This window comes from Salvia splendens, chromosome 22, assembly GCF_004379255.2.
Source record: "Salvia splendens isolate huo1 chromosome 22, SspV2, whole genome shotgun sequence".
In the NCBI taxonomy this organism is placed as follows: domain Eukaryota; kingdom Viridiplantae; phylum Streptophyta; class Magnoliopsida; order Lamiales; family Lamiaceae; genus Salvia; species Salvia splendens.
Window position 1 is genome coordinate 24,407,530 of NC_056053.1, and position 27,536 is coordinate 24,435,065.

The following is a 27,536-nucleotide window of genomic DNA, read 5'->3' on the forward strand; positions in this document are numbered from 1 at the left end:
TCGGTTTTAAAAAATGTTAAGAAAGTGAGTGGAAAAAATTTAGTAGAATATACAGTAAATGTCAAAACTAGTCCTGAACATATGCTCATTTTATGATTTTGGTAATATACTTTATCTTTTAAATTTTTGCATCATGAACAGTTCAACTCGGATCACAATTGATCATACATTAACAATTCCGTCAATTTTTAAACGGTTTTAACCCGATTTTGACCGATTTTAAACGGTTTTAGCCAGAATGAGACTGTTAAAACCATCAAAATCGGTCAAAATTGGGTTAAAACCGTTTAAAAATTGACGGAATTGTTAGTGTAGGACCAATTGTGATCCGAGTTGAAATGTTCATGATGCAAAAATTCAAAAGATAAAGTATAAGACCAAATTCGTAAAATTGGCATATGTTCATTACCAGTTTTGACCTTTACTCTAGAATATATATACAACTTATATATACTCCTTCCGTCCCAATTTAAGAATCCGAATTAGTTAGGGCACGAGTTTTAAGAAATATAAAGAAAAGTGAGTTGAATAAGTTAGTGGAATATGAGTCTCACTTATATATATATATATATATATATATTACTTTATAATAAAATATGAGCGGAATAAGTTGATGGAATGTGAGACTTACTTACCATTTATGATAAAAGTGAATCATGACTCTTAAGTTGAGACGGATGAAATATTTGTTTTAAATAAGATATAAATGAAATAAGTTAATAAAATATAAGACCTTGATAATAAAAATTAATTGATACTCTTGTTAATGAACGAACTAAAAATGGACTCTAAAAAAGTAGGAAGCTACAAAAAAAGAGATAAAAAGGGTAAGGATATTTTATTACTCTACTAGAAAATAAATAAGCAGTATTAATATAAATCTAACTTTAAATTTATCATTCAAATTACCCAAACGTCACTTTCCATTAGGTTAAAAAATTAATTTATCTAAAAATAAGAAATTTAAAGCTGTTATTGATTATTTCTCCTTCTTCTCCATCTATCCAAAAATGACTGAAACTCCCCAAAGCTTCATTTTTGGTCCATTTCTTGTCCACCCGACCCTGCCGTTGTCTGGCACCGGCCAAGCCCCCGTTGCCTTTGTCACTGGCTGGCCGATGATAGTCAACAAGCGTTCCTCACCCCTCCGCTTGCAGGTCTGCATACCCGAAAAAAACACAATGTTTTCTTCTGATGAGAAGAAGGGTGACAATAGCTGAGCAGAAACTGTAAACAATCGGAGTGGTTATATATACTTACAGTCCCGTGAACATTTTGATGCTGTCGTAGAAAAACCATTGCAACGTAACGACAGGACCCACCGTTGCAATTCTAACGGGGAGACTTCTAGTAAACAGATTGGCAAGCCCGATCTTCTTTATCGCCTGAAAGAAAAACACGGGCGACATATATATTTGTATACTCGTTGCTACAAGAACCAATATGAACTGATTTGATCGATCCTAGCGAAATACCTGCAGTATACTTGCAGCCTTTTTGTTGTAAAGAGATGAAACTATGTTGTCAGCAGGATTGGAGAGCACAGCACCAACAATCCCAGCTGAATACCCGGCTAGACACGTCACAGCAAGTTGCTGGGGTATCGAGCAGTCTTCTCTCTTTCTTCGTATAACTTTGCGATGCATTAGATCCACAGAATGCTCAAACGTTGTGAACATGAACATGGAGACTGCCAAAACAAGGATGGCAGTCAGCAGTAGCAAATGCGAAGCTATCATACATGAAAACGTGTATTCTCAGCCACAGGTTATAACGCCCTAGTGATCTTTAGATGTCGGTATGGACTAATAACGTAATGCAGCGAGCAAAGAGTGTTTTTTAGTGGAAAAGATCATCTTTCTGGGCTTCATGGGGACTGATGTAGCGACTTCCTATAGTTCGTATCTATAGATGAACTCGGGTTACTGGAAATGTGCTGAAGCTCGAAGGACAGGTGTTACGAGACGTTTAAAGGCATAAGGTGAACAATATTTCCAACGAATTTGGGAACAAACTTTTAGAGCCCAAGCACTAAAATGTAAGAGCAAGCACATTAAGCAATGAAATGGATGAAGAAGACTGAAGCAAGGACACTTACATGGAAGGTTACGGCCCCAGAGCGGAAGCAGTCCTCTGTACAATCTGCAAAACGTTTTAACGCAACACGTGTCAACTTTTCCCAAGGTGAAATTTCAACTAAACTTGATGGGGTTCGCTTTACTTACCCGTAAAACCCTTCTTTAGAGTAAACTTTAGGAAATCCATCGGCCAAGCCATTGGCGAAACTTGGCTGTGACTGAACTCGGACTTTGACAGCTTCAAACGGGCAGAGAGCAATGTCAGCAAAGACTTGAGCAGAGGCAGCGCTGAGGAAGAATATGACACCCTTGTTCTGATTCACCAGTAGATCGCCATAAAGTTTCTTGAAATATTCATAGAGACCGAACTTGCATCCACCTTGTACACCATAACCAATAAGTTTTCCAGACCAACCTCTCCAAAGAGCCGAAGCACCTTCTTCTCGGCAAAGAGTACTGAACCCTGATATGATGCCATTATATTTCACTGGATTCACCTGAAACGTGCAAATCAGCAAATGTAACACTGAAAAACACAACATAATCGCAATTAGGGATAAAACACACACACACACACACACACACAACCAGGGCACATCCCCCTCCACACCACCACCACCTTTGTTCTTTTTTGCTTCTAATTTTCAGCAACAGTTCTCATCTGAAAACAAGTAAGCACTCAGGAACCTAACTATATAAGCTACACAGCGCAAAATCATCTTGATATAACCATTGAACATGGCATAATTCTATTAAGAAAACAAGGGGGAAATGAAGGGATTACCTATAACTGTAATACATGAACTGTCAACATAAACATAATTCTATTCAGAAAATTCATTTCTTTCAGATAGTAAAAGGCTCCATAGTGGGATTTCTAGGCCCAAAATCTCAATTAGGGCTAAACTGACACACACAACAAGGGCACATTCACCCCCCCTCCCCTCATCCCACCCCACCCCCTTCCCACCACCTCTTTTTCTTCTAATTTCCAGCAACATTTATCATCTCATAAAAAGGTAGCACTCAGGAACCTTGAGTTACACACGATGGAAATCATTTCGACAATTCTACTCAGAAAACAAGCAGAAATTGAAGAAATCTACCAACTGCACAAACATAACACAATTCTACCCACAAATTCATTTCTTCCGGATTCTAGAAGGCCCCGCATTCGGATTTCTATGCCCAAAATCACAATTAGGAATTAAGAACAAATGCAATCATCGTCAAAACGCATACATAATAGAAACAGATGAAGCTGGAGATCGTAAACGGAGCAAAACCTGCATGTTAACCTTCAAGACATCGAGAGGGGTGATGGCGAGATGCGTAGCTCCGGCGCTGAGCATTCCTCCCGCCGCACACACCCCGTAATACCCCTTCGAGAACTCCTCGATGTTGCGCTGCCGCCGCCACGTCTCCATCCCCAAATTCCTGTCGCTTGAAACGAATTCAGCAGCGCTCAATCATACTCGGAGCTAAAAGTGTTCAGTTAGCGGGGCCAATTCAATTAATTTCGATTCGATTCGGCATCAGAGCTGCGAAATTGCAGGAGCCAGTCGTATATAGCAGCTACTTTTCATTGTCGTTGTTGTTGTCAAATTGATCCACGTTTCCATGCTGAGACCCGCAAAATTAGAAGGGATTAATTCATGTTCAAACATGCAGAGTAAAGTTCAAATCTTTTGCCTCAATTGGACTGGATTGGAGCCCTAATCCTTGATTATGCTCCTAAACCTTTATTAAGCTCTTGTTTTACTACTACACTTTTATGTTGTTGGGTTTGATTTTGGATATGAACATTACTGTGCGATATTCCATCTCTCACTTTTCTTACTCAAATATTGTGGGCAAAGGCCCAATCCAATTCTTTGGTCATTATTCTACTATGAAAGATTGTTTTAAAAAATATGATTGGTAAGTTTATCGATGCATCTATCAATTTTTGGTTCAAACATTGATAGGATCTGAATATTATAGAATAAACATTATATGAAAACATAAATATAAGTATGTAATTATGCATATTAATTGCGCAAATTGTATCGGACGGGCAGCTTTGACGTTAAACCGTTTTAGCCCCGTTCCATTAATTCATAATACTCATATTTTTATTATAAAATTATTGTATAAAAGTAGGACTCATGTTCCATTAACTTGTACTATCTTTTTTTATAAAATCAAATAATTTTTTAAAACCCGAATCGATCAACTATGAAACATTTAGTCATGGACGGAGGGAATATTACCTTTATGTACTTTAACGCCCACACTCCACTAGTATTAGAGCATCCGCAACGCATCTCGCGGGCGTCTCGGTCTCGTCTCGAGAGACGAGACGGCCGCGAGACAACGTTGCAGCCTTCCGTCCCGGTCCCGTCTCGTCGAGCGTCTCGTCCCGGAGGGACGACTGGCGCGACAGCTCGCCACACGCTAGGCGTGATGCCCACTCGCCGGCCCGCGAGTGGACATCGTCACGCTGACGCAAAAAATCATTTAAAAAAAAACGATTTTAATAAAAAAAAATTATAACGGTAATGTTACCGTTTTTACCGTTCAACGGTATTTTTTTTACTCTATAAATATTCCTCTTTCATTCTCATTATACACACAAACACACTTACACACATCTATTCTTCTCAAATCATCCCTCTTTCCTCTCCAATTTTCATCTCACCTCTCTAATTTTCATCTCAAAATGTCCGGCGATGGAAACGAGGGCGGCTCCGGCGGATATGACTTGAACACGTTTGGCGACTGGGGGCATGTACAATGTCTTGGGTGCTGCCGGTTCCGGTTCTTCGACACCGGGCACCCAAGGCTCGTCGACGCCGGCGTACCAACCACCCTATTTTGATGTGGAAGCATACTCTCGTCCCTCCGCCCCGAGGTACGGGCAATCGCAGGGATTATCCCAAATTAGGGAGGATTTTTCGGATGAACCCAATTCGGAAGGAGGACGCGGCGGTGGAAGCTCCAGGGGTCGCGCATTCGACGCCGTGGAGGAAGAGGAGGAGGCGGCCGAGGAGGAGGAGGATATAGGTCGTCATCCATACAGCCGGGCGGATACGATGACCCTGTTCAACGCTTGGCTCAGCGTCTCGTACGATCCCGTCGTCGGGAATCAACAAACCCGCAAGTGTTTTTGGGAAAAGGTCACTGCCGCCTACAACGAGAACAAGCCGGCTCGGTCCCGCCGCCGCACGCTGAAGATGCTCCGCAGTCATTTTGACCGCGTCGACAGAGATGTCAAAAAATTTTGCGACATCTACAAGAATGAAGAAGCTCAATAACAAAGCGAAGCCAGTGAGCCGACATTATGAGAGTGGCTTTGCAAGTCTTCTTTGACGACAACGGCAAAGAATTCAAACATGTCGATGTTTGGGAGGCCATCAAAGACGTTGAAAGGTGGGCCGACGGTGTCCAGTCCAGCCAGGGCTCGAGCTTGAAGCGCACGAAGCACACGGCGGGTGGCCAATACTCGTCTAGTGAGGGCGGGTCAGGCAGCGCCTCACAAGAGGTTGAGGGCAGGCCACCGATGCAGGGGGCTCCTCACGTGGGCGTCGTCGGCCGCAAGGGACCAAGGCGGAGAAGGCGGCTAGAGGGAGGAGGGGCCGAGGCAAATCAAGTCAGGCGGGCTCGGGTTCGAACACCCTATTGTCCATGTACTTGACCTCCACGATGGCGGACACTTCCCGCATGACGCCTCTACAATATCAAGCTCATCTTGCCGGAATTGAGTATATGGCAAGTAGGGGTGTGCATTCGGGTTTCGGTTCAGTTTTTTGCCAAAACCGAACCAAAACCGAAAAAACCGAATTTAGTTCAAAATCCAAACCGAACCGAACCCGAAAAACCGAAAAACCAAAACCGAAAAACTGAAAACCGAACTTAAAAACCGAAAAACCCGAACAAAACCGAAAAACCCGAAAAAAAATCGAAAAACCTAGAAAAAATAAATATAATATAAATATATATTTATATATGTGTATTTTATTTTATTTTATATATACTAATAGAATATTTATATATAATATAAAATTAATAATACATATAATATATATTATATAGTAGAATATATTAAAAGAATACATATATTATATATAATATAATATATTAAATTAATAGAATATATATAATTCGGTTTTTCGGTTTTTCGGTTTTTTCTTCGCCCGAACCGAACCGAACCGAAAAACCGAAAAAACCGAACCGAATTTCAAAATTTCGGTTTGGTTCGGTTCGGATATTCGGTTACCGGTTTTTTTGCTCACCCCTAATGGCAAGACAAATTGGTATTTCGTCTCCAGTTAGCTTAAGTGCACCGCCACCGCCTTCGGGGGATAATTCGCCGGCGGAGTAGTTTTTTTAATTTCTATAAAATTATATTTTAAATTATGTAATTTTTATTTTTGTTTTGAATTTTAATTATGTGTTTTTTTATTTTAAGTTGTATTTTTATTTTATTTAATGAAGTGTGTTTTTTATTAATTGAATTTGTTGGAAAAAAATAAAAAATGAAATTGAATGAATAGTTAAGGGATAAAATGGTTAAGAGACGGTTAAGAGATGAAGGGTTGCAGGTGTTGTCTCTTAGTTAAGAGATGAGATGAAAAGTACAGTGGGGCCCATGAATAGTGAAGAGATGAGACGGTTAATAGACGGATAAGACACAGCGTTGCGGATGGACTTAGATAACACTTCCATTTATGATTATCACTTCCATTTATTGAGGTAGTATTTTAATAAATTTAACAAAACTAAATTATCCATAAAATAGATGATATTGGGCCTAGATTAATTAGATAGCCTAAACTAATAATTTGGCCTTGATAGTGATATTTAACAAACAAAAGGTTGAACTGAAAAACTTAAAAAAATAAATAAAGAAAATAACATAAACCCTCGAAGGCTTAAGAGCATCCACAATGGCGTCTGTCCCGGCAGACGTCCGGCCGGCGTGCGGACACCGGAGTTCCGCGCGGGACGTCCGCCATTGCGCAGCAGTGACGCGGATACGGACGTCTGCTGCGGACACCGGAGTTCCGCGGCGTTCCCGGGACGTCCGTCGCGACGTCCTTGCGGACGTCCGCCATTGCGTTGACCCCACAGACGTCCGCGCGAACGTTCCGATTATTTTATATTTTTTTCAAAAATTCTATAAATACGGCTCACTGAACTTCATTTGATTCGCACCACTTGTATTAACGAGTATCTCTCTCTACGTTTCTTTTTTTTATTTAATGAAATTTTAATTCCGTAATCGTGGCGAAATTTTAATTCCGTAAATTGTTTAATTTGGTGAATTTGTGAATTTTTATTATTGTGGGAAGTCCGTCGGGATGTCCTTGGGGATGTCCGCCACTGTGCAGTGGGATGTCCTTATGACGTGGCAGTGCAGTGGGAAGTCCTTATGACGTGGCAGGAGGTGTTTTTGGGATGTCTGCCGGGACATCCGCACCACTGTGGATGCTCTAAACCCATTCCTCTCTCTCTCTCCGGCATCCATGGCAACCGTCGCATCGGAGAAGAAGAATCAGAAGAGGAAGAGAGAGAAGCACACTCTCTCGGAGCTGAAAACCATGGGGCAACAACTTCTAACCTCAAGAGCTCACGTCAACAACCTCCCCCTTCTCATATCCTTCATCACCCCCAATTCTCCGCCACCATACGCCCTCGAATCTCTCCTCTCACTCCAATCCTTCTTTACTCCCCTCATCCCCAATCTCCCTTCCTCCTCCAAGCATCCCGACGCCGATACCGACGCCGAATTCATCTACCTCACGTGGCTGCGCTCCAAATTCGACGAGCTGACGCAATCGACAACCCGGAACCGGAAGCACCCAAAACATTGTACATGCCCCCCAGTCGACAAACGAGTTCAAGTCGAAGCCGCCCTCGCCGCCGGAGTTTCCGTCACCGGACATTTTTGCAGAAATTGGAGAGGAAAGAGAGATGATATGATAGTGATGAAAAGAAAAAAAAAGATGAGAGATGTGTGATTTTGTGTTTAAAATGAAAGAAGTAATGAGAGTATTTATAGAATAAAAGAAGAAAAATTTTTTTACCGTTACAAACCGTAATATTACTGTTTAAAAATTTTAATTTATATATAAATATTTTTTTTCGAAAAATCGATTTAAAAAAAATATTTATTGCGTCAACATGACGACGCCCACTCGCAGGCAGGCGAGTGGGCGTCACGCCTCGCGCCAGAGCTCGCCAGCTTCATCTCCACGAAGGGCCATGGGACGCGACGAGACAGGACGGGAGTGCTGCATCGCTTCAGTGAGACGAGATCGCATCGAGACAGCGAAGCGAGTGGCCTTATAAAGATACCTTTTGGTGCCTTTATAAAGATACCTTTTGAGATTGAATTGGTCTGAACAGTTGCTATCCACCTGGGCTACATTCAATTAAATAGAATGCCCTCTATAAAAATCAGCTAGAAAACAAATTAGAGAGAGCTTCATTCATTTACATCTATTAATATCCCAAAAAGCTAACAAAAATATCTATATTTCTCTTCAAATATCTATATTTCTCTTCTTCAATCTCCACCATTTCCTCTTTCAACAAAATATCCCAAATTCTTCTATAAAACTCCCCCCCTTTCATCTTTGTGTTCTTTCCCACCTGAAAAAACCCTAAAAAATCAAAATCAAAATCAAAATGGGGATCCGCAAGCTCACCGACGGCGAATCCTCCGCCCATTCCCTGCCGCGAGTAGAAACCCCTCTCCTCGACACCTCCGGCACAGCCAAGCCTGCAGCCCTCTCCTCCCAGCCCAAAACATTCGCCAACGTCTTCATCGCCATCGTCGGCGCCGGTGTCCTCGGCCTCCCCTACACCTTCATGCGCACCGGCTGGCTCACCAGCCTCATCACCGTCTTCGTCGTCTCCATCTTCACCTACCACGGCATGATGCTCCTCGTCGTCACCCGCAGACGAATCGACGAATCCACCTGCTCCTCCTCCAACAACAAAATCGCCTCCTTCGGCGACCTAGGCTTCGCCGTCTGCGGCTCAATCGGCCGATCCGCCGTCGATCTCCTGATCGTCCTCTCCCAAGCCGGATTCTGCGTCGGCTACCTCATCTTCATCGGCAACACCCTCGCCAATCTCTTCTCCTCCTCCTACGAGCTCGCCGCCTCCGCCACAATTTGGGGATTTTCCGCCAAAACCCTATACATTTGGGCGTGCTTCCCCTTCGAATTAGCCCTAAATTCGATCCCATCTCTAACCCTACTAGCTCCCCTCAGCATCTTCGCCGACATCGTCGACCTCGCCGCGATGGGCTTAGTCATGATCGAAGACGCCCTGTTATTCAGCCGCCATATGCCGCCGGTGGAGGCGTTCGGCACGTTCTCCACCTTCTTCTACGGCCTCGGCGTTGCTGTCTACTCCTTCGAAGGAGTCGGGATGGCTCTCCCCCTCGAATCAGAGATGAAAGACAAATCCAAATTCGGGAGAATTCTATGCCTAACGATGATCTTCATCGCCGCAATCTACGGTTCCTTCGGAGTGATGGGCTACTTCGCATTCGGTCCGGATACCGCTGACATCATCACTGCAAACATGGGGAAAGGGCTATTAAGCACCTTCGTTCAATTAGGGCTTTGCATCAATCTATTCTTCACATTTCCATTGATGATGAATCCTGTCTATGAGGTGTTCGAGAGAAGGTTTTGGGAGGGGAGGTACTGCATTTGGATGAGATGGATGCTGGTTTTAGCAGTGTGTTTGGTGGCGCTGTTTGTTCCGAATTTCGCGGATTTCTTGTCGGTTGTCGGGAGCAGCACTTGCTGTATTCTGGGGTTCGTGCTGCCGGCGCTGTTCCATTATCTGACATTCAAGGATGAGATGAACTTGAGGAGAGCTGGTTTTGATTTGGGAGTGATTGTTGTAGGGACAGTTCTTGCTGTTATAGGAACTTGCTACTCCCTTCAGGAGATGTTCTCTGTGAAGGTATGATTTTGTGATTCAGTTTTGTTTGTGTTGGTTTTCTTTGTCCAAGATTCTTTCTAAATTGGGAGAATACAATCTGTATATGTATACTTAGTGCCTCTTTGTTGGCTCTTTGATGCAGCCATTTTTCTGATAATGGAAATAAGGAATTTGTAAATTGAAATTTGGATATTATCTTTTGAAGCAGTTGATGGTTTATGTATGCCTCACATTGATAGAGGTATTTTGCTGTGATATTTCTTTTCTGCCTGTGGAATTGATGATGTGATGGCAATTCTCAATTAAGATACTGGGACTGTGAATGTGTGTTTTGTGTGGTGTGTTATAATCCATCTATCCACCGTTAATTGTCCCGTATGAATCGATTGTACACAAGTGAGGCCCAATATGGCAAAGAGCCAAGCCCAGTCTCAAAGAGGACAGAGAGAGATCTTGTCTTAATCACCGTCTTTATCGATTTATCTACGTAATCAGACAATGACTTGTGACAGCCCACGTGTCATCCAAATTTATCCATTTCTTAGCCCGTTGTTAAAAATAGTTGCTATTTTTAAAAACGGAGAAAATATTTAATTTATATAAAATGAGCTAATATTTATGAATCGATTTTCAATATTTATCACTATCCTTATCATTAATAGCAAAAATATAATGAGACTATTTTTAGACGGACGCTAATGAAAATACGGAACCCTTTAATCGTAGACATAAAAAGTTATAACTATTTTATGCATAAATCCGATAGTTACCCCGGGAAAAGGTTACGCCCCACCACCGCAGCTGCAAATTAGCTGTCACCAGCTGAATATTGAATACTTTCTCTCTTTCAAAAGCTCAAACTCACTCACTCTCTCCCCACTTTATCACTCACCGCCACCGCCACCGCCACCGCCACCGCAACAATTCCGCCGCCATGCTCATACACTTACTCTTCCTCACTTCACTAATCGCCGCCGCCCACTCCCACTCCCACAATGCGACGAAACAGCCCCTCAACTTAAAGCCAATGAGCTCCTCCTTCAACCCCAAGATTCCCCCCCGCGGAATCTCCGCCTCGAAAAGATTCGAGGGGTCCTCCAACCTGGTGAATCTCCGGTACCACATGGGCCCCGTCCTCTCCTCTCCGATCAAGCTCTACCTCATCTGGTACGGCCGCTGGCCCCCCTCCCACCGCCTCCTCATCAAAGACTTCCTCCTCTCCATCTCCCACCCCTCCTCCCCCTCCCCCTCCGTCTCCCAGTGGTGGCGCACCCTCTCCCTCTACTCCGACCAAACCGCCGCCAACATCTCCTCCCGCCTCCTCATCTCCGGCGAATTCTCCGACCACCGCTACTCCCACGGCAAATCCCTCACCCGCCTCTCCATCCAATCCGTCATTGCTGCCGCCGCCACCACCGCCGCCGTCGACCACCGGAGCGGCGCCTTCCTCGTCCTCACCGCATCCGACGTGGCGATGCAGGACTTCTGCCGCGCGGTCTGCGGGTTCCACTACTTCACGTTCCCGTCCGAGGTCGGGTACACGCTCCCGTACGCGTGGGTCGGGAACTCCGGGGCCCAGTGCCCCGAGGTCTGCGCGTACCCCTTCGCCGTCCCCGGGTACATGGCCGGAGGGGGGCCAGGGGCGCTCCGGCCCCCCAATGGTGACCCAGGGCTGGACGGGATGATCAGCGTGATCGCGCACGAGCTGGCCGAGCTGGCATCGAACCCGCTCGTGAACGCGTGGTACGCGGGGGAGGACCCCACGGCGCCCACGGAGATCGGGGACCTCTGCGAGGGGCTGTACGGGAGCGGGGGCGGCGGAGGGTATATGGGGGAGGTGATGAGGGATTCCGGCGGCCGGACCTTCAATTTGAACGGCCGGAATGGGAGGAAGTTTTTGGTGCAGTGGGTTTGGAGCCCAGTTCTCAAAGCTTGTGTGGGCCCCAATGCTGTTAATTAACTCCTTTTTTTCAAACTATAGTTTTTGTCGATTTTTGTTGTATAATCAAACACAACTTTTGGTTGTTAATTAGTCAATTACTCGACTTATGCTATGTTGCTATCCCAAGAATCATTTTGTTTAGTAAGTTACACTTTATAATTAGGGGATTTTTTACTCGATTTTCGAAAAAGACAAAAAGGGGTAAAGTGAAGAAAGGAACGGAGTATACTACTACTATATTGTTAACTCAATCCATTATTATTATTATTATTATTATTATTATTATTATTATTATTATTATTATTATTATTATTATTATTATTATTATTATTATTATTATTATTATTTTTTGCGTTTCGGTGGGGTACAAAAAGATCGACCAAGGAAGACATTCAAAAACAAAACATGATCTTATACTATTCTCTTTAATACTATGTAGGAAAATATCTAGTACATTCAACATAGGAAAGTAGTTGTAATTAAATCTAAAAATTAAATTGCACATGCAGCCGATCATGATAAAGACCATAGGTTGGTTTGTTGGGCCCCAAAAACTAATGTTGGGTTTGCCTCTATGCATAGATATTTTTTATACCAAGGTACAAACAATCTAAATGGACCAAGATCTTGTAAGACGGATGAGTAGTGCCTCGGTGGGACGGCTTGTATGCGCAAGAGGGGAAGGGTCGGCCGGCTCCATCGTGAACCACAAGCATTTCTCATGCCCAATGATAGATTCGAAAAATGGAACTCGTGTATACGTAGTCAGACATGACTAAAATCTACTGGTACAAAATATATATGTTGCAATGCGAATAACACTATGCACATATTTGTTAAAATTTGGGGTTGCCATTGTAAAAATTAGGATTCAGATTTTGCTTTATACTATCTCATAAGCTAAACACCATTGGTCTAACAAAAGATCCATCGGTACAAAATATTAGTAACAATAACTAAATTTAGTTGAGACAGAGGAAGTACATGATTATCACATATAAGAAAGTTAAATTTTTTTATCACTTTTTGTTTGTGAAACATCGCAAAAAAAATCTACCTTGCATGCATTGCTAAAGCCTAAAACATTCAATACCATGAAAAAAAAGCAAAATGCACAATATTTTGTGGATGAACCGAAATAGCAAATGTGAACAACATACATTTAGTGGACGGAGAGAGTAAATAACAATTCTCTCCTTGTTTATAAAAAAGACCAATTAGGCCTTCTAAATTGTTATGCTAAGTGTCTCATTCTTCGATATGTCTACAAATTAGCATAGAGAATAATCGCCTTTCGATATAATCTATAGCAACCGAAACAAAACCAACCAAACATAGAAATTTGAAAAAATAAAAAATTGAAAATTTGTAAATTCGTGGTGGACGGAAGGTGGAGCCTATCCTAAGCTTTGACTTTTGAAAGTGAGAACTGAGAAGGATGAATCACAATCACAATCACAATCACAATTCACAACTGTTTTTGTATTATTCAGAGTATCTAACAACCTTAGACTTCCCTCCAACAATGGTGGGGACACATCTTCATTACCTTCATGAAATGGCTGCGATATTCAAAGTCCCAACTCTTTGACCACTCCTCATAATCATAAATACCCCAAACCGTTTCTCCAAACTCCAATGATCAATAAATTTGAACAAAGTGGATTGATAGAGAATTGATCATATTTTGCATTTTGATGGGAATCTGCTGGAGCTCTGATGATCGGAGCCCTCCCACCACAGGGGAGCTCTGCTCTTCAACGCCGGCGACGACAGATACGACGATGGCGTCGAGCGGCAGCAGCGGATTCTGGGGGTCGAGCCCGGCCCAGACTCCGCAGATGCTGCCGCACCCTAGTTTGAGTATCTTTACGTTCGCCTAGCTTCGGGCGGCTACTAGAAACTTCCGGAGCGATACAGTGGTCGGGGAGGGTGGGTTCGGGAAGGTGTATAAAGGGTGGCTTGACGGTGGTCGCGGTTAAGAAGCTCAATCCTGAGAGCCTCCAGGGATTTGAGGAATGGCAGGTTTGTTTGCACCGATGTGGGATATTATTTGTTTTCATTTGTCAAAACTGTCCCTCGAGTCCGTACTTTAAAAAAAACTCCTATTGGGTTAGTCATTCATTTTGTTTCGGTACAGATAATATATTGTTAGATCAGTTAACGTACAATGGTTCCATTTAAAAATTTGGTTATAAGTAGAGTGGGCTATCGCGTTTATATAGTTATTCTAGTTCTCTCTTGATTGGAGATTTGTTTGTTTACATTTTTCAACATTGTCCCTCGGAACAAGAACTTTGGAGGGATTGGACTTTTTAGACGTTAATATGTTGTTTGGTCCATCATTTTCTTTTTGTTTCAACAAAATATATTGTTGGGCCACTTAAAGTTTCAGTTTATCATCGCGACCCACTCTAGTATCATGATAGAAGGCTATGTGGTTCCTTCTATAATACAATTGATTACAAGTGGAGTAGGTCATGACATATATATAGTTGTTCCGGTTCTCGATTGATAGGATAGAGAGGGATTGAACTTTTTCTGCTCAAGTATACTGTTGGATCATTCTTTATTTTTTGTTTCAGCCTTAGGTCAGTTATTGTTACGATCCAAGTAGAAGCATATTTCCTTCAAAAATTCAATATAAGTGGAGTATGTCATGTGCTGTTCCAGTTATCTTTTAATCGTATGTTTGTTTGTTTTCATTTGCGATGATGTGTTGATTCTATATATGTGTGTGTGTGTGCGGTCGGAGGTGAATTTTCTCGGGAAACTGTCGCATCGGAATCTTGTCAAGCTGTTAGGATGATAGAAATCCATGGGTCCACAAGATTTTCTCGGGAAACTGTCGCATCGGAATCTTGTCAAGCTGTTAGGATGATAGAAATCCATGGGTCCACATCCATGGGTCCACCCTTCAAGGTGAACCTTGGAGGGGTTGAATTTTTTTTAATCGATTGGACAATCGGCCCAATTTTTTTTTTCATCGGAAATCCATGGGTCCTTGAAGGGGTTGATATCCATGGGTCCTTGAAGGGGTTGAATTTTATCATGGGTCCACCCTTCAAGGTGAACCTTGGAGGGGTTGAATTTTTTTTAATCGATTGGACAATCGGCCCAATTTTTTTTTCCATCGGAAATCCATGGGTCCACCCTCCAAGGTTCATTTTTTTTTCCATCGGAAATCCATGGGTCCACCCTTCAAGGTGAAGCTTGGAGGGGTTGAATTTTTTTTAATTGATTGGACAATCGGCCCAATTTTTTTTTCCATCGGTTGGACCACTTGGCCCAAATTTTTAAGTCCAGATATACTGCTGGGTCAGTCATTTTTTCGGTTTCGGCCCAGATATACTGCTGGGTCAGTTAAATTTGACCCACACTCGGCGACCCGCTCAGATACTATGATAGAAATCCATGGGTTCCATCCTAAAACCAATTGGTGATAGGAGGAGGGGCCCATGAGACTTATATACTAGTTTCAGTTTTCTCTTGACACCGATGTGGGACAGTTATATGTTATATTTTTAGTTTCAATTGCCAATATAGGATAGTGTTGGGATGAGAAAGAACTGCTGCTTGTGTATGAATTCATGCAGAGAGGCAGCCTTGAAAATCATCTATTTGGAAGTAAGAGATTCATATTCATTCATTTGTTCCATTTATTGTATATTTGTGATTGTAACAACTAATTGGAAAAGTGGTGTTGATGAATGAATATGATGATTTAGGGGGTGCTGCTGTCCAGCCGCTGCCGTGGGATACGCGGCTGATGATACTGATCGGAGCAGCCAGAGACCTCGCATTCTTGCATGCTTCCGATAGAAAGGTCATCTTGCTCGACCAGGTATTCTGTTACCGACTCTAATATCCCAACATCATCCGTTGTCTTCACAACCGGTGTGAAATTTATAGACCAAATAGACTAGTCTTTTAGGATGACTTCTCGTGTTATGATATTTCTTGTCATTGATCAGTCGTACCACGCGAAATTATCTGACTTCGGGCTAGCAAGAATGGGGCCGACCGCGAGCAAGTCCCATGTTTCGCCACAGCTAATGGGGACGTACGGCTATGCTGCCCCGAAATATGTTGCCACAGGGCATCGTCTATATGTGAAAAGCGACGTCTATGGATTTGGATTGGTGTTGGTGGAGATGCTGACCGGGCTACGTGCTCTCGACACCAACCGCCCGGCTAAGCAACATAATCGGGTGGATTGGATAAAGCCCAGTTTGCAGGAGAGGAGGAAGTTGAAGAGTGTTAAGATTCACATTTGGAGGGGCGATATCCTTCAAGATCAGCACTGAAGATAGCCTAACTTGCTCTCAATTGTGTTGAGAGTGAGCAAAAAAACCGGCCCTCAATGCAGGAGATTGTTGAGACGCTCGAAGAGATCGAGATGGTGAGGGAACGGCCCAGGCAACCTCGGGTGCACTCTAGTTATCGTGCGAATGATAGGAGTGTGCCTCAACAGCAACAACAGTATCGTCACCAAAATCAACCGAGGAAGGAAGCTAAACGTGCCTATCCACTCCCACCACGCGCATAGTTACTCTGCATGCGCGTGGTGAGAGCGCTCTTAATTTGTTATCGAATTAACCCGATCATAAATATCAGTAGAAAATTTAATTAGCTAGCAAATGAGCAACAAAATTGATTATTCAACAAAGAAGCATGATGTGTGTGAAGTAGATTTCGAAACTGTTGATGCGATACATATGTATATAGCTCAAATTGATATGTGTGACTGAGCAAATTGATTATATTTCGAATACAAAACCAAATTTTATCTTTCACGCCAAATACAATTTCACTCAAATCAAAATTTGTGGAATAATTGCTAACAATGTTAAATTTCATGTTTTTCAGGTGATTTTGAGAGTGCAACATAAATCTAAATTTGACTAAATTAGTTATGAGAAGAAGGATTTTATCAACTTAATTACTGTTATTATGATTTCGAATCTTGGCCTGCATTGCGTATCTCCACATACGTATTCCTACTCCTTTTGTGTATATACGGTAACATGACTTATTTTATTTTATATATTGTTTAAAATCAGCTTCATATAAATTACACATACATCTTATTTATATTTTAATTATAATTAGTAACTGAATTCCAATTCACAATTATCAATTAAATAAATACTAAATACTAGTAATTGCATTCCGCCGCCGACCATTATTACTTCACAATTATTAAATCATTAGATTGTAGATTAATTAGTTATGGTGTGCATATGATAATATATGACTGAATGAATTGCATGGAATTTGAAAGCTATAAAAGTACAATTCATAAAGAAAGTGAATTATTGTTTTATGTACATATTTTAGAATAATATTCGTATTGAATTAATCATCATAATGTAGAATATGGAAATTACACTGTTGACCCACCTAATATTGTTCCATCTTAGTAACATTATTTATCTCATTCATTATTTGTGTTAGAATGAAGATCGCAAAAAATCAGGGAATAATGTGTGATATATTTGGGAGAATATCATGCCAAAGATAGAATATCATTAATTATAAATTATGTTTACCTTAGGTAGAAAATATCTGGCCTATAAATATGTAATCTTTGTATCATATTATTCATTGAAATACAAGAACGATCTCTCCCACTGATATTCAACATGGCCGCAGAGCAGGAACGATCTTGGCTCAGAAAATTCTCATCATAGCCAAATATATCATTTCTCGACCTTTTCTTTTCCAACCAGAAACCAGAATCTGCACTCTAAATGTCAGATACAGAGGATAATAAACCAGAACAGATAACCAGTTTGAAGAATAGCAAAAGCGTCACCATCGCATTCAAATTGAATGGGAAGAATTACCCCATATGGTCAAGGCTGATCAAGGTGAAAATAGGAGGCCGAAGAGCCTATTCTTACATCAGAAACTAACCCCCGAAACCGGGCAGCAAGGGGGTTCGACGAGTGGGAAGAGAATGACTTGGTGGTGTTCTCGTGGATCGTCTACAACATCGAGAAAGATATCATCGCTGATTTCGCGCACCATCTAACAGCCAAAGCGTTGTGGGACAACCTTGCCGTGACATTCAAGAACAAAGCCGACAACTACCACATCAACGACCTGGAAGAGAAGGCAATAAACATCAAACAGGGAAACCTCGATCTAGAAACTTATTACCGGAGGATCCACGGGCTGTGGATCAACATCGACAGATGCCAAAAGTAGCCGATTAGTTGTTGTGACAAGGGAATTGACCAGTTCAGAACGCACTCAAACGAGAAGCATTTGATCAAGTTTTTGATCGGGTTGAATCAGGGGTATGATTCAATTCGGAGAGACATCTTGAAGGAGGAGTCGACCCCATCAGTAGAGGCAGCTTATGGATGGGTGAAGACGGAGGCGGCTCGACGTCGCATCATGCCACCGGCGTCGCCCTCACCCACCGGAGAAGCCAGCGGCGATAGTGCCGACTCATCATTTGGGGGGGAAATCGGCCACGGACTCGCCGCCATCGGGCAAGGCCTCGCTGCCTAGGAGAATCAATCCACCGGTGGTAACATAAGGGGCGCCGACAATTTCGCCGAGAGGGCGGGAGGTTCAGACGGCGCAGTGAAGGCGCAAGACCAAACCCTAATTTGATGTTTTGCAATTCACGTTTTTTACCCCATCAAAATAGTGAATATCAAAAAGGACCCCTTGCTATTAAATCTTGGCCCCCTGACTATTCGAAATTAGAAATTGACCCCCAGGCTGTGTAGAAATTTTGAGATTGCCCCAATTATATGTCTAGAAATCAGTTTGCACCCCTACTTGAAAATTCTGTTGCATTTCATGTTCATAGTAGTGCCGATAAATGTTCGAGGGGTTGGATATTTGACTGTGGGGCAACCGATACCATGACTCTAGATAGAAATGATTTTATTACCTTTGATGTTGACACGAAGTCGTATATTAAAACTGCAAATGGGGAGCTGATTACTATTGAGGGATCTGGCACTATTGAAATTTCACTCACACTCCGACTCACGAATTGTTTATATGCTCCCACTCTATCTCAAAGATTGATATCTATTAGTCATGTGACTATGAAGTTAAATTGCACACTCCTAATGCATCCCGATTTTTGCATTTTACAGGATATTCAGACGAGGAGGATTCTTGGGCGTGGCACTGAGAAACAAATGCTCTATTACGTGGACGAGATAGCTCAACATGACAGTGCAATGCTGGCTCATGGATCCACGAAATAGGAAACTTGGCTCTGGCACCGAAGACTAGTCCCACTTTAACTCGTGCGGATTTTAAAAAAAGTGAAGGAAAGTAGTTAGAAAAAATTCGTGGGATGCGAATCCTACTTTTATATATTAGCTTTATAATAGAATATGAGTATAATGAGTTAGTGGAAAACGAGATCCAATTACCTAAAATGAAAAAAGTAAATGTGGAAATTATTTTTGGATGAAGGGTACTATTTTTCAAATAAGTTCTCATGTTTGGTCTGTGACATAATATGACGTTTCTAGTCATTGATCAGTCGTACCACGACAAGCTATGCTGCTGTAGAGTATGTTGCCAGAGGGTGATAGGAAGGGAAGGTATGGCTATGTTGCTCCGAAGTGTGTTGCCACTGGGCATCTAAATGTGAAGAGCGGTGTCTATGGATTTGGCGTGGTGTTGATGGAGATGCTAACCGAGATGCGTGTTGTTGACATGAATCATCCGGATAAACAACATAATCTAGTGGAGTGGAGTTGAAGAGTGTGATGGATTCACGTTTAGAAAGGAGATATCCTTCAAGATCAGCATTGATGATAACCCTACTTCCTCTCATTTGTCTTGAGATTGAGCAGAAGAACAGACCATCAATGCAGGAGATTGTTGAGACACTCGAAGAGATCGTTATGGTATATAATAAGATCTCTCTCTTTCATGATTCAAGGCCAATAATAACTACTTGATTTTAGAGTCGTTATGAATTGACAATGATTTTATATTACAAAAGCCCAAACATACTGAATATACTCCATTATTTTAATATTTTAACCTGGAGAAAATTCTCATAAATTTAATTAATTAACATAATTAATCATTACTTTTGCTTTTTTATACCTAAAAAAGCAAGTCTCCCTCTCTCTCCTTTTTCTCCACCTTGATTGACTTGATGAGCCTTCATCACCGCAGCAACCCCCAATCCAAACCCTAATTTCACAGATTTGAATTTCTCTGTTACTGAAGATGTCGAGGCGAACTCTTCCAATCGTCAAAAACCTCCTCTCCAGCGCCGGATCCACCCGATCCGTGACGTACATGCCCCGACCCGGCGACGGAACCCCGCGCCCCGTCACGCTGATCCCCGGCGACGGCGTCGGCCCGCTCGTGACCGGCGCCGTGGAGCAGGTGATGGAGGCTATGCACGCGCCGGTCTACTTCGAGAAATACGACGTCCACGGCGACATGAAGACGGTGCCGCCGGAGCTGATCGAGTCGATTAAGAAGAACAAGGTGTGCCTCAAGGGCGGGCTGAAGACGCCGGTCGGCGGAGGCGTGAGCTCGCTGAACGTGATGCTGAGGAAGGAGCTCGATCTCTACGCTTCGCTGGTGCACTGCTTTAACCTCAAGGGGCTCCCCACTCGCCACCAGAATGTCGATATTGTTGTGATCCGGGAGAATACCGAGGGAGAGTATGCTGGCCTCGAGCACGAGGTTGTTCCTGGAGTCGTTGAGAGCTTGAAGGTGTTTTTTTATTCAATTTTCTGTTGTTTTTATTTCTTTTATCTCTTTATGCAATTTTGCTGAATTTCGGAAATAGCTTTGAAATTGTCGGATTGGATTTCATGATCGTATGCATAATTTGGTAATGCATGTTCCCTAGTGTTAGAATCAATCTTGTACTAATTACACAAGCAAACACTTATTTTCTGGATATTGTATGCTTTTTGATTAGTCAGAATCTAGTTCGAGTACGGATGATGATCATTGAAAGTAAGAGTCATGGTTCTACATATGTTTGCTGATGCAAGTAATTTTTCATGTCCTGTGTATCATCTCGGATTGTATAATGTGCCCACTTTGTTAGCATTTTTGGCCATGCCTTCAGAATATACTACTACTATAAAATCCTTTTTCTAGCCACTTTTTGGTGCGTTTGCAACCTTTGTATGAATGTGCATGCTTAAGATGATCACTGGAAAAGATCCATCGTTCTGATTTATCTCAAAATGATAGGTGATAACAAAGTTCTGTTCTGAGCGAATTGCAAAGTATGCATTTGAGTATGCCTATCTGAACAACCGCAAGAAGGTGACTGCTGTGCATAAAGCAAATATTATGAAACTTGCAGATGGTTTGTTTTTGGAATCCTGTCGGGAGATTGCTAGCAAGTACCCTAGTATCCAGTATAATGAGATGATTGTGGATAACTGCTCCATGCAACTTGTTTCAAAGCCAGAGCAGTTTGATGTTATGGTAAGGAACTAACGTTTTCTGTTTTTCATTTTACTTGGACCATATACTTTGGCTCAGATGGTACAGTACTTGAATTTCTAAGTGAGTCGCAAAAGCTGCGTGTTTTCATATTTTCTTTCTGGTTCAAATTGAAAGCATGAAATTTTCATATCAACATTTACAAAGATGAAATGTCCTTTTTTCTTGCAAAATTAGGTAATAATTTACATTTGAAATCTGAACTTGAAGTCGAGATGCTTGGTTTCACTTTCACATGAAGATGTATCTTAGAGGAGGCTTTCAATAAGACGCTAGTGCATAAAACTTAGACCCTCTGTAGTGATGCATAAGCCTTTATCCTTAATTCTTTTCTTGTTATTTACCAGTTAGGAACACTTCTTTTATAGAGAGCCATGCATGAAGTTTGTGTTTTCTATCATTTATGGTTTCATTTATTGTTTGATGAAACTAAGTTGCAGGGAAAATGTGTTTAGGAGAAGGAATCTTGGAACTAATCATATTCTCCGTTGTTTGTTTCTCTGTTTACAAATAAGATGTTGGGTTCTGGGGTCAAACTGTACCCTTCAAGTTTTGAACATATGATTTATGATCAACATGATATATTTTTCCTCTTGAATTTACTTTTTGTATGCATAATCCTAGTATATCCTTTGCTTATATTCAAGTGTTCTGGCTACAGCTTGTTAATATGCATTTTTTAATTTGTAGGTGACTCCAAATCTCTATGGGAACCTGGTCTCCAATGTAGCTGCTGGTATTGCTGGTGGTACTGGTGTCATGCCTGGAGGTACGCATTATTAGTAAATTTTGCCACTTTCTCCCCTCGTATGCTCAAAATTATGGATGTGAGACATGTTGTAAGTAGGGAGAGCATTTCCAGAACTTGTATTTCTGATTTGACATGTTGATGTTGCTCGTGGGCACTTCACTTACGTCTTATAATTACCATTGATCATGCAATGTGTGAAATAGAACAAGGGTGATAATAGGTGTGACTGTGCTTCTCTCAGGGAACGTAGGAGCAGATCATGCCATTTTCGAGCAAGGTGCTTCTGCGGGTAATGTAGGAAACGAGAAATTACTAGAGCAAAAGAAGGCCAATCCAGTAGCATTGCTACTCTCTTCCGCCATGATGCTAAGACACTTGCAATTCCCTTCCTTCGCTGACCGGCTAGAAACTGCAGTGAAGCGTGTCATATCAGAAGGTAAATACCGAACAAAGGATCTTGGCGGCGTCAGCACCACCCAAGAAGTTGTGGATGCTGTCATCGCAAATCTCGAATGAATTCCTCTAACATCGATTGCCGGACTTATTTAGAGCTTCGCAAGAAGCCTCGCGCCCTTCTTGTAATGATCTTTTACATTTTCACATAATTATTTTTTTCGCTCCCCAGATAAGACACAGCAAAATAATGATTCACACATAACTATTTTTTTCGCTCCCCAGATAAGACTGAGCAAAATAATGATTGTGAATCGTCTCACAAAGAAAGAAGAAAATATGAGCATTGGGGTTTTATTGTTGTTGCTTCATACCCCCAAATTGTGGAAGTTATGCAATGTTTTACTTCTGCATATGCTATACTTATTAATTGACATGAGGTATAATATTGTTCCAAGTCTGGTTTTGCTTATTTTTGGTTGAAAATGTCTCTTTTAATACACTCATCTCTCCTTATGTTATTCTTCTCCCAACACTAACTATTTATAAATGGAGGGGAAGCTAATTCGACACGCGCATCATCCGTCCACGAATATTTGTTTTATTTATAATTTACTATTTTTGTTATCACATTTTATTACTCCTCACTTAAAAAACTAATGAAATAAAATAGAATTATATTATTTTCTACCTCCTTTCTTTTATGTATTTCTTAAAACTTAAGCTGAGTCAAAGTAAGACGTTTAGTCACAAATGAGATTCATGGTGTACTAGAGAGAGAGAGAGACTGTGCAGATTAGAGAGGAGAGAGGGAAGTGTGGAAGATGAGAAACAAGACACCATTGCAACGTTTTTTACCCTCTGATTTAACTTGTATTCAACATCCTATAAATAATCAAAAGATTTCACTATTTCAGTTCATGACCATTACAGCAAGAAATTATTTTTGAAACAGTTGACAACCTGCATCCAAATAAGACAATAAATAAACAACACAATCATAATTTTGCAATTCATTTCTCCTCCAGGCGACGGAGAACGGATTCGGCGAAGCTTTGCTGCCTGCAAATGTAAGGAGTAGAGAGATCAGCAAGATTCTATGCTCAATTAGATGACTAGGTGTACAGATCATGGGAAATGTAGCACACGATGACAAATGAGCAGGTGACCTTAGAGGGGCAGTTACGTAATGACAAATGTTCGTGTTCATAGTTAGTGAACAACCCCGGCCCAAGAAGGGAAACAATGAGCAGGGCAACTTTTTTACTTGATTTCTTGGTGGTGAGTAGTAAACAATTCAATGGTAGCTCATCACAGTCCACAAGTCAATTGGTTCAACCACCAAGAAATCAAATTTATAGCATTTTCCTTGTAGAAATATTCGTATGAGAATAATCAATCTTCCAGCATCAACACGTAATATTGCAAACTCGTAAAGATAGTAATCACACGCAAAAGCTTACTTTTGCTCACGATGCTTGGGGCTTGGGCGGGAATATTTCAAATATCCATCCCAGGGCACCTTTTTAAGGCCTGCTCGAACGGAAATAATGTCCCTCACCCTAGAATAAACATCACACTCATTACATGTCTATCTTTTGTTTGTAACATTGATTGGGAAACTAGAAACACCATGTAGGGTATAAAGTAGAAAACAAATACAAACCTTTCGGCAAATTCAATTGCTGTTTCCCCTGGTTTCAGGTTTTGAGGCTCCAGGTACCATACATCACAAACAACAGCCCAGGAAGTCATAAGCTGTAACAAGTGTGTTGTGAAGGACTGTCTGCAAACAAGATCAAATATGTTTTCAATAGGTGTTTCAACCAACGAAAATTAGTATCTTGGCACCAAGCTTGTGAAAAGTAGCATTACATCAAGAAGCAACATATTATCATCAGGATTTCATTGAAAGCAAGCTCTGCCATATTATCAGATGGCAGAATTCACAGGATGGTTCAGCAACAAGGATGGTTCGGGACACCACAGGATGAGAGAACTCGTATAATATCAAATGTGACATTTGAAAAAGTGAAATTGCAATAACCAACAGCACCATAAGTCCATAACAAAACTTACTTTCGGCTGTTCCAGAAGGCATCCACAAAAATCTTGTTATACTTGACTGCGATTGGACATACAGTGCAGCCAAGTTCAAATGCGCCCTAAACCATAAGGAAATGATAGATAAAATAATGATGAATAACAGAAATGAAGAGTTAGGCAATCGTCATGCATATATGTGATGTACATCTTCACAAGGTACTCTAATGTATGTAGCAACTTGTCTTCTTCAAGAGTTATAAAAGAAATTTACTTGGAAAGCTCATATTAAATTCAGATATGTTTAGAGAGGACGGGATGTTATGGTACGGTAAAAAAGCATATTCACCCCCAAAGGGACTTCAATTGTCAGACAGCAAACTCAATTTAAAAACTGTAGTAGGCATGTGAATAAGTGAAACCTTCTTAAACATCACAGTGTAGTGATTATTAACGCAAGTTCCTTCTGGGAATATAAGAAGAGGATTATTATCAGCACCATGAACATGTTCCCTTAGCCTGATCCAAAAAAAGAAATGAATGTAAAGAATAAGATGCACAAAACAAGGAAAATAATAGTACAAGTCAAAGTAAGTAATCTCTTTGTAGGAGAACATACTTTCTTGCAACAATTTCACGATCCTTGGCCTCTGAGCGGTTAAACCAGATGCATCCTAGACTTTCCAGAATAGTGCTCTGCAATAGTCCTTGTGTGGCACAACACAAAATGATAAATGAACAATATTAAGGTTAGCCTTCACCTGATCACATCAATTGATTTAATGCAGAGTATAGAAAATAAGATCATTTAGAGAATGTGCATTTAAACATTCCAAATAGTTAATAATTTAAAAGGTCTAGCATTTAAAAATGCTAGGCACATACTACTCCATATAACTGCTCAGGATTCATGCACCACCAGAAGAAACTTACCGACCCACCCAGGATGCTTCTGCATAATCACTGCAAATGCAGTCATTTGTTCCAAAACAATGAAGTCAATCATGGATGTGTGATTAGCAACAAAAACCTGCAAAAATAACAATTTAATTTATATGTACTAGAAATGAGGTCATCCTAGTTAACTACACAGAAATATCTAGGTGATTTAAAAACCCTTTGAACAGTCCACCTGCTTAGGCCGCATACTAGGACGTGGACCATGGTACTTGACAACTCCAGTCCATGATGCCACAAAGAAACTGCAAATCAGCTCCACAAGACCTCTCTGAAGCATAAGCAAAAAGAAAAAAACAGTTAAGACTTGAGCAACGTCACTGGGGCAGTTTTCTTATTTTTGTGACAAAATAACAGATCAATCATATTACTAATATTAATTAACTAATTATGTTTCCCAAACAGCATGTAATCCCCTTTCCTCTTTCCACCTCTGTGTGCGTGTGTGAGAGTGTGTGTGTGGAACTCAAAGTTCTACCAAGCTACTACAAAGTAATACTGTACTAGGTGTTATCATGATTTCCAGGATACATAGAGGAACATGAAGCTAACCTACCCAAGTCATAGAAGTATTAACACAGCAAGACAAAAGAAGAATAAAGCAGTCAGGCCTATATTGTCTCAAAGAAATTTAACCAACCATACCTCTAATCTTTTTCTCAACTTCTCCTGCCCTGTTAACAGGAAATGCACAGGAAAATAGCAAGAGAGGAATACAATCCATCCTAGCGTCAACACCATTACCCTGCGTTGAAATGACATAAATCAAGATGTGCATGAAAAGCAAAAAACACATTAAAATAAATCATGTAAAAAGAAAAAAAGACTATTTTTTCTTGACTACTAATTATAAATCATAGATCATGTAAGGAAATGCACCACAGGATATAAAGCAAGATTGTCGGATGAAAAATTTATAATCTTTCATTATAACAAAAGAGCAGCCTAGCAGGATCATTCATTGATAATCTTTTCAAGACAATCAGAAAAAGGCAATATGCATAGGCTAAACATTCACCTTAATGGAAACAGAATCATATATCTGACTACAACTCCCAAGCACCACAAAGGAAACAAGTATATATTCCAGTTCCATGGTTCCGGGGGATTCGACTTAAAACATCTCGTGAAAGAATCCTGTAGTGCAGCAATAAATGATAAGCCACAGTAATAGCAGAAACAATAAAGAATTGATGTTATGTTTCTTCAGAGGTAATACCACCAACATAACCCAATACTTACCAGAAATGGACGACAATACCGAGGCTCATAACTTGTAAGCACCAAATGAAAATCATAAACTATTAAATAGCACAACTCCGGATTCAAGTTATACACTCAGATTCTTTAAGCTTCGAGTTCAAATATAAAAAGGGGACGACTGACAAAAACTAAAGAGCAGCATATAGAAAACTGAAAAATGATCAATTAAATGGGGCAATAAAATCATTAGACCTAATTCAACAGATTAGCATTCCGCCAGTGAGAGAGAGCTTACATCGACAATGGCGCCAGCTGCCTCGGTCAGAGTTGGCGAAATATCGAGCAAATCGCGCCTGAATTCGATGAAATTGAACGCCTCAGACGTGTTTGGGATACGCACATATTCATATTATGACATGCAGGCATGGAATAGAGAGAGGAGAGAGAAAGGAATTACAGGCGGAGCTCGCCATGGGGCTCTTGAATGGATCCGGAGGGGAGATAGTCCTCGATGTTAGGGCGATCCAAATCCAATTCGGAGCTCGATGTATTCAGCTTATTCATCCTCTCCTTGTGGTGCAAAAACACGCGTTGGTGTGTGTGAATTTGCGATTGTTATTCACACAGCCGCAATCCTGCAAATGCAAATCATGAAAGGGAGAGGGAGAGGGAGAGGGAGAGGGAGATGGAGGAGAGAGGTTAGCTTCGCGCAGTCAGAGGCCACGTGGCATCTGGATTATATCATTTTTGG

The 27,536-nt window shown here is 41.3% G+C and overlaps 6 protein-coding genes across 9 annotated transcripts; 4 read left to right on the plus strand and 2 right to left on the minus strand.

The window, feature by feature from the left end:
* Positions 1–815: 815 nt before the first annotated feature.
* Positions 816–3,800, minus strand: LOC121786033 (mitochondrial phosphate carrier protein 1, mitochondrial-like). Of its 2 annotated transcripts, none has more exons than XM_042184544.1 (6): positions 3,377–3,800; positions 2,226–2,575; positions 2,099–2,142; positions 1,476–1,690; positions 1,261–1,385; positions 816–1,159 (listed from the first exon to the last, which is right to left on the minus strand). In XM_042184544.1, the coding sequence occupies exons 1-6, from the start codon at positions 3,503–3,505 to the stop codon at positions 1,126–1,128; spliced, it is 897 nt and encodes a 298-aa protein (XP_042040478.1). In that variant the 5' UTR covers positions 3,506–3,800; the 3' UTR covers positions 816–1,125. The 2 variants fall into 2 exon arrangements, with proteins under 2 accessions (XP_042040478.1, XP_042040477.1); XM_042184543.1 differs by having other exon boundaries at positions 3,365–3,797.
* A 4,755-nt stretch (positions 3,801–8,555) lies between these two features.
* Positions 8,556–10,203, plus strand: LOC121787485 (amino acid transporter AVT3B-like). The gene has a single exon (XM_042186217.1). It carries the CDS (start codon positions 8,751–8,753, stop codon positions 10,050–10,052), a length of 1,302 nt encoding a protein of 433 aa, XP_042042151.1. The 5' UTR covers positions 8,556–8,750; the 3' UTR covers positions 10,053–10,203.
* Positions 10,204–10,711: 508 nt separating this feature from the next.
* Positions 10,712–12,079, plus strand: LOC121788102 (protein EXORDIUM-like 5). The gene has a single exon (XM_042186978.1). It carries the CDS (start codon positions 10,960–10,962, stop codon positions 11,983–11,985), a length of 1,026 nt encoding a protein of 341 aa, XP_042042912.1. The 5' UTR covers positions 10,712–10,959; the 3' UTR covers positions 11,986–12,079.
* A 1,367-nt stretch (positions 12,080–13,446) lies between these two features.
* On the plus strand, positions 13,447–16,770 carry LOC121787029 (probable serine/threonine-protein kinase PIX13). Of its 3 annotated transcripts, XM_042185625.1 has the most exons (4): positions 13,917–13,992; positions 15,514–15,594; positions 15,696–15,811; positions 15,942–16,770. In XM_042185625.1, exons 2-4 carry the CDS (start codon positions 15,558–15,560, stop codon positions 16,272–16,274), a joined length of 486 nt encoding a protein of 161 aa, XP_042041559.1. In that variant the 5' UTR covers positions 13,917–13,992; positions 15,514–15,557; the 3' UTR covers positions 16,275–16,770. The 3 variants fall into 3 exon arrangements, with proteins under 3 accessions (XP_042041560.1, XP_042041558.1, XP_042041559.1); XM_042185626.1 differs by lacking the exon at positions 15,514–15,594 and having other exon boundaries at positions 13,447–13,992; XM_042185624.1 differs by having other exon boundaries at positions 13,449–15,594.
* A 3,300-nt stretch (positions 16,771–20,070) lies between these two features.
* LOC121787635 (isocitrate dehydrogenase [NAD] regulatory subunit 1, mitochondrial) lies at positions 20,071–23,054 on the plus strand. Its single transcript, XM_042186433.1, has 4 exons — positions 20,071–20,688; positions 21,181–21,420; positions 22,129–22,207; positions 22,431–23,054. Exons 1-4 carry the CDS (start codon positions 20,191–20,193, stop codon positions 22,703–22,705), a joined length of 1,092 nt encoding a protein of 363 aa, XP_042042367.1. The 5' UTR covers positions 20,071–20,190; the 3' UTR covers positions 22,706–23,054.
* Positions 23,055–23,591: 537 nt separating this feature from the next.
* LOC121787772 (glycerol-3-phosphate acyltransferase 9) lies at positions 23,592–27,489 on the minus strand. Its single transcript, XM_042186608.1, has 12 exons — positions 27,243–27,489; positions 27,081–27,138; positions 26,601–26,719; positions 26,228–26,327; positions 25,758–25,853; positions 25,559–25,655; positions 25,245–25,332; positions 25,048–25,144; positions 24,662–24,747; positions 24,249–24,368; positions 24,046–24,144; positions 23,592–23,644 (listed from the first exon to the last, which is right to left on the minus strand). The coding sequence occupies exons 1-12, from the start codon at positions 27,347–27,349 to the stop codon at positions 23,596–23,598; spliced, it is 1,116 nt and encodes a 371-aa protein (XP_042042542.1). The 5' UTR covers positions 27,350–27,489; the 3' UTR covers positions 23,592–23,595.
* Positions 27,490–27,536: the final 47 nt, after the last annotated feature.

Coding starts and splice junctions, on each gene's coding strand:
- LOC121787029 (XM_042185624.1), top strand. CDS start 15,558: ATGCAGAGAGGCAGCCTTGAAAATCATCTATTTGGAA. Junction 15,595..15,695: donor TGAAAATCATCTATTTGGAA/GTAAGAGATTCA, acceptor ATGATGATTTAG/GGGGTGCTGCTGTCCAGCCG. Junction 15,812..15,941: donor AGGTCATCTTGCTCGACCAG/GTATTCTGTTAC, acceptor GTCATTGATCAG/TCGTACCACGCGAAATTATC.
- LOC121787485 (XM_042186217.1), top strand. CDS start 8,751: ATGGGGATCCGCAAGCTCACCGACGGCGAATCCTCCGCCCATTCCCTG.
- LOC121786033 (XM_042184543.1), bottom strand. CDS start 3,505: ATGGAGACGTGGCGGCGGCAGCGCAACATCGAGGAGTTCTCGAAGGGG. Junction 1,386..1,475: donor AGGCTGCAAGTATACTGCAG/GTATTTCGCTAG, acceptor TTTTTCTTTCAG/GCGATAAAGAAGATCGGGCT. Junction 1,160..1,260: donor ATCAAAATGTTCACGGGACT/GTAAGTATATAT, acceptor TCGGGTATGCAG/ACCTGCAAGCGGAGGGGTGA.
- LOC121787772 (XM_042186608.1), bottom strand. CDS start 27,349: ATGAATAAGCTGAATACATCGAGCTCCGAATTGGATTTGGATCGCCCT. Junction 27,139..27,242: donor CCCCATGGCGAGCTCCGCCT/GTAATTCCTTTC, acceptor CATCGAATTCAG/GCGCGATTTGCTCGATATTT. Junction 26,720..27,080: donor CAGCTGGCGCCATTGTCGAT/GTAAGCTCTCTC, acceptor GCTGCACTACAG/GATTCTTTCACGAGATGTTT.
- LOC121788102 (XM_042186978.1), top strand. CDS start 10,960: ATGCTCATACACTTACTCTTCCTCACTTCACTAATCGCCGCCGCCCAC.
- LOC121787635 (XM_042186433.1), top strand. CDS start 20,191: ATGTCGAGGCGAACTCTTCCAATCGTCAAAAACCTCCTCTCCAGCGCC. Junction 20,689..21,180: donor GAGTCGTTGAGAGCTTGAAG/GTGTTTTTTTAT, acceptor TCAAAATGATAG/GTGATAACAAAGTTCTGTTC. Junction 21,421..22,128: donor CAGAGCAGTTTGATGTTATG/GTAAGGAACTAA, acceptor TTTAATTTGTAG/GTGACTCCAAATCTCTATGG.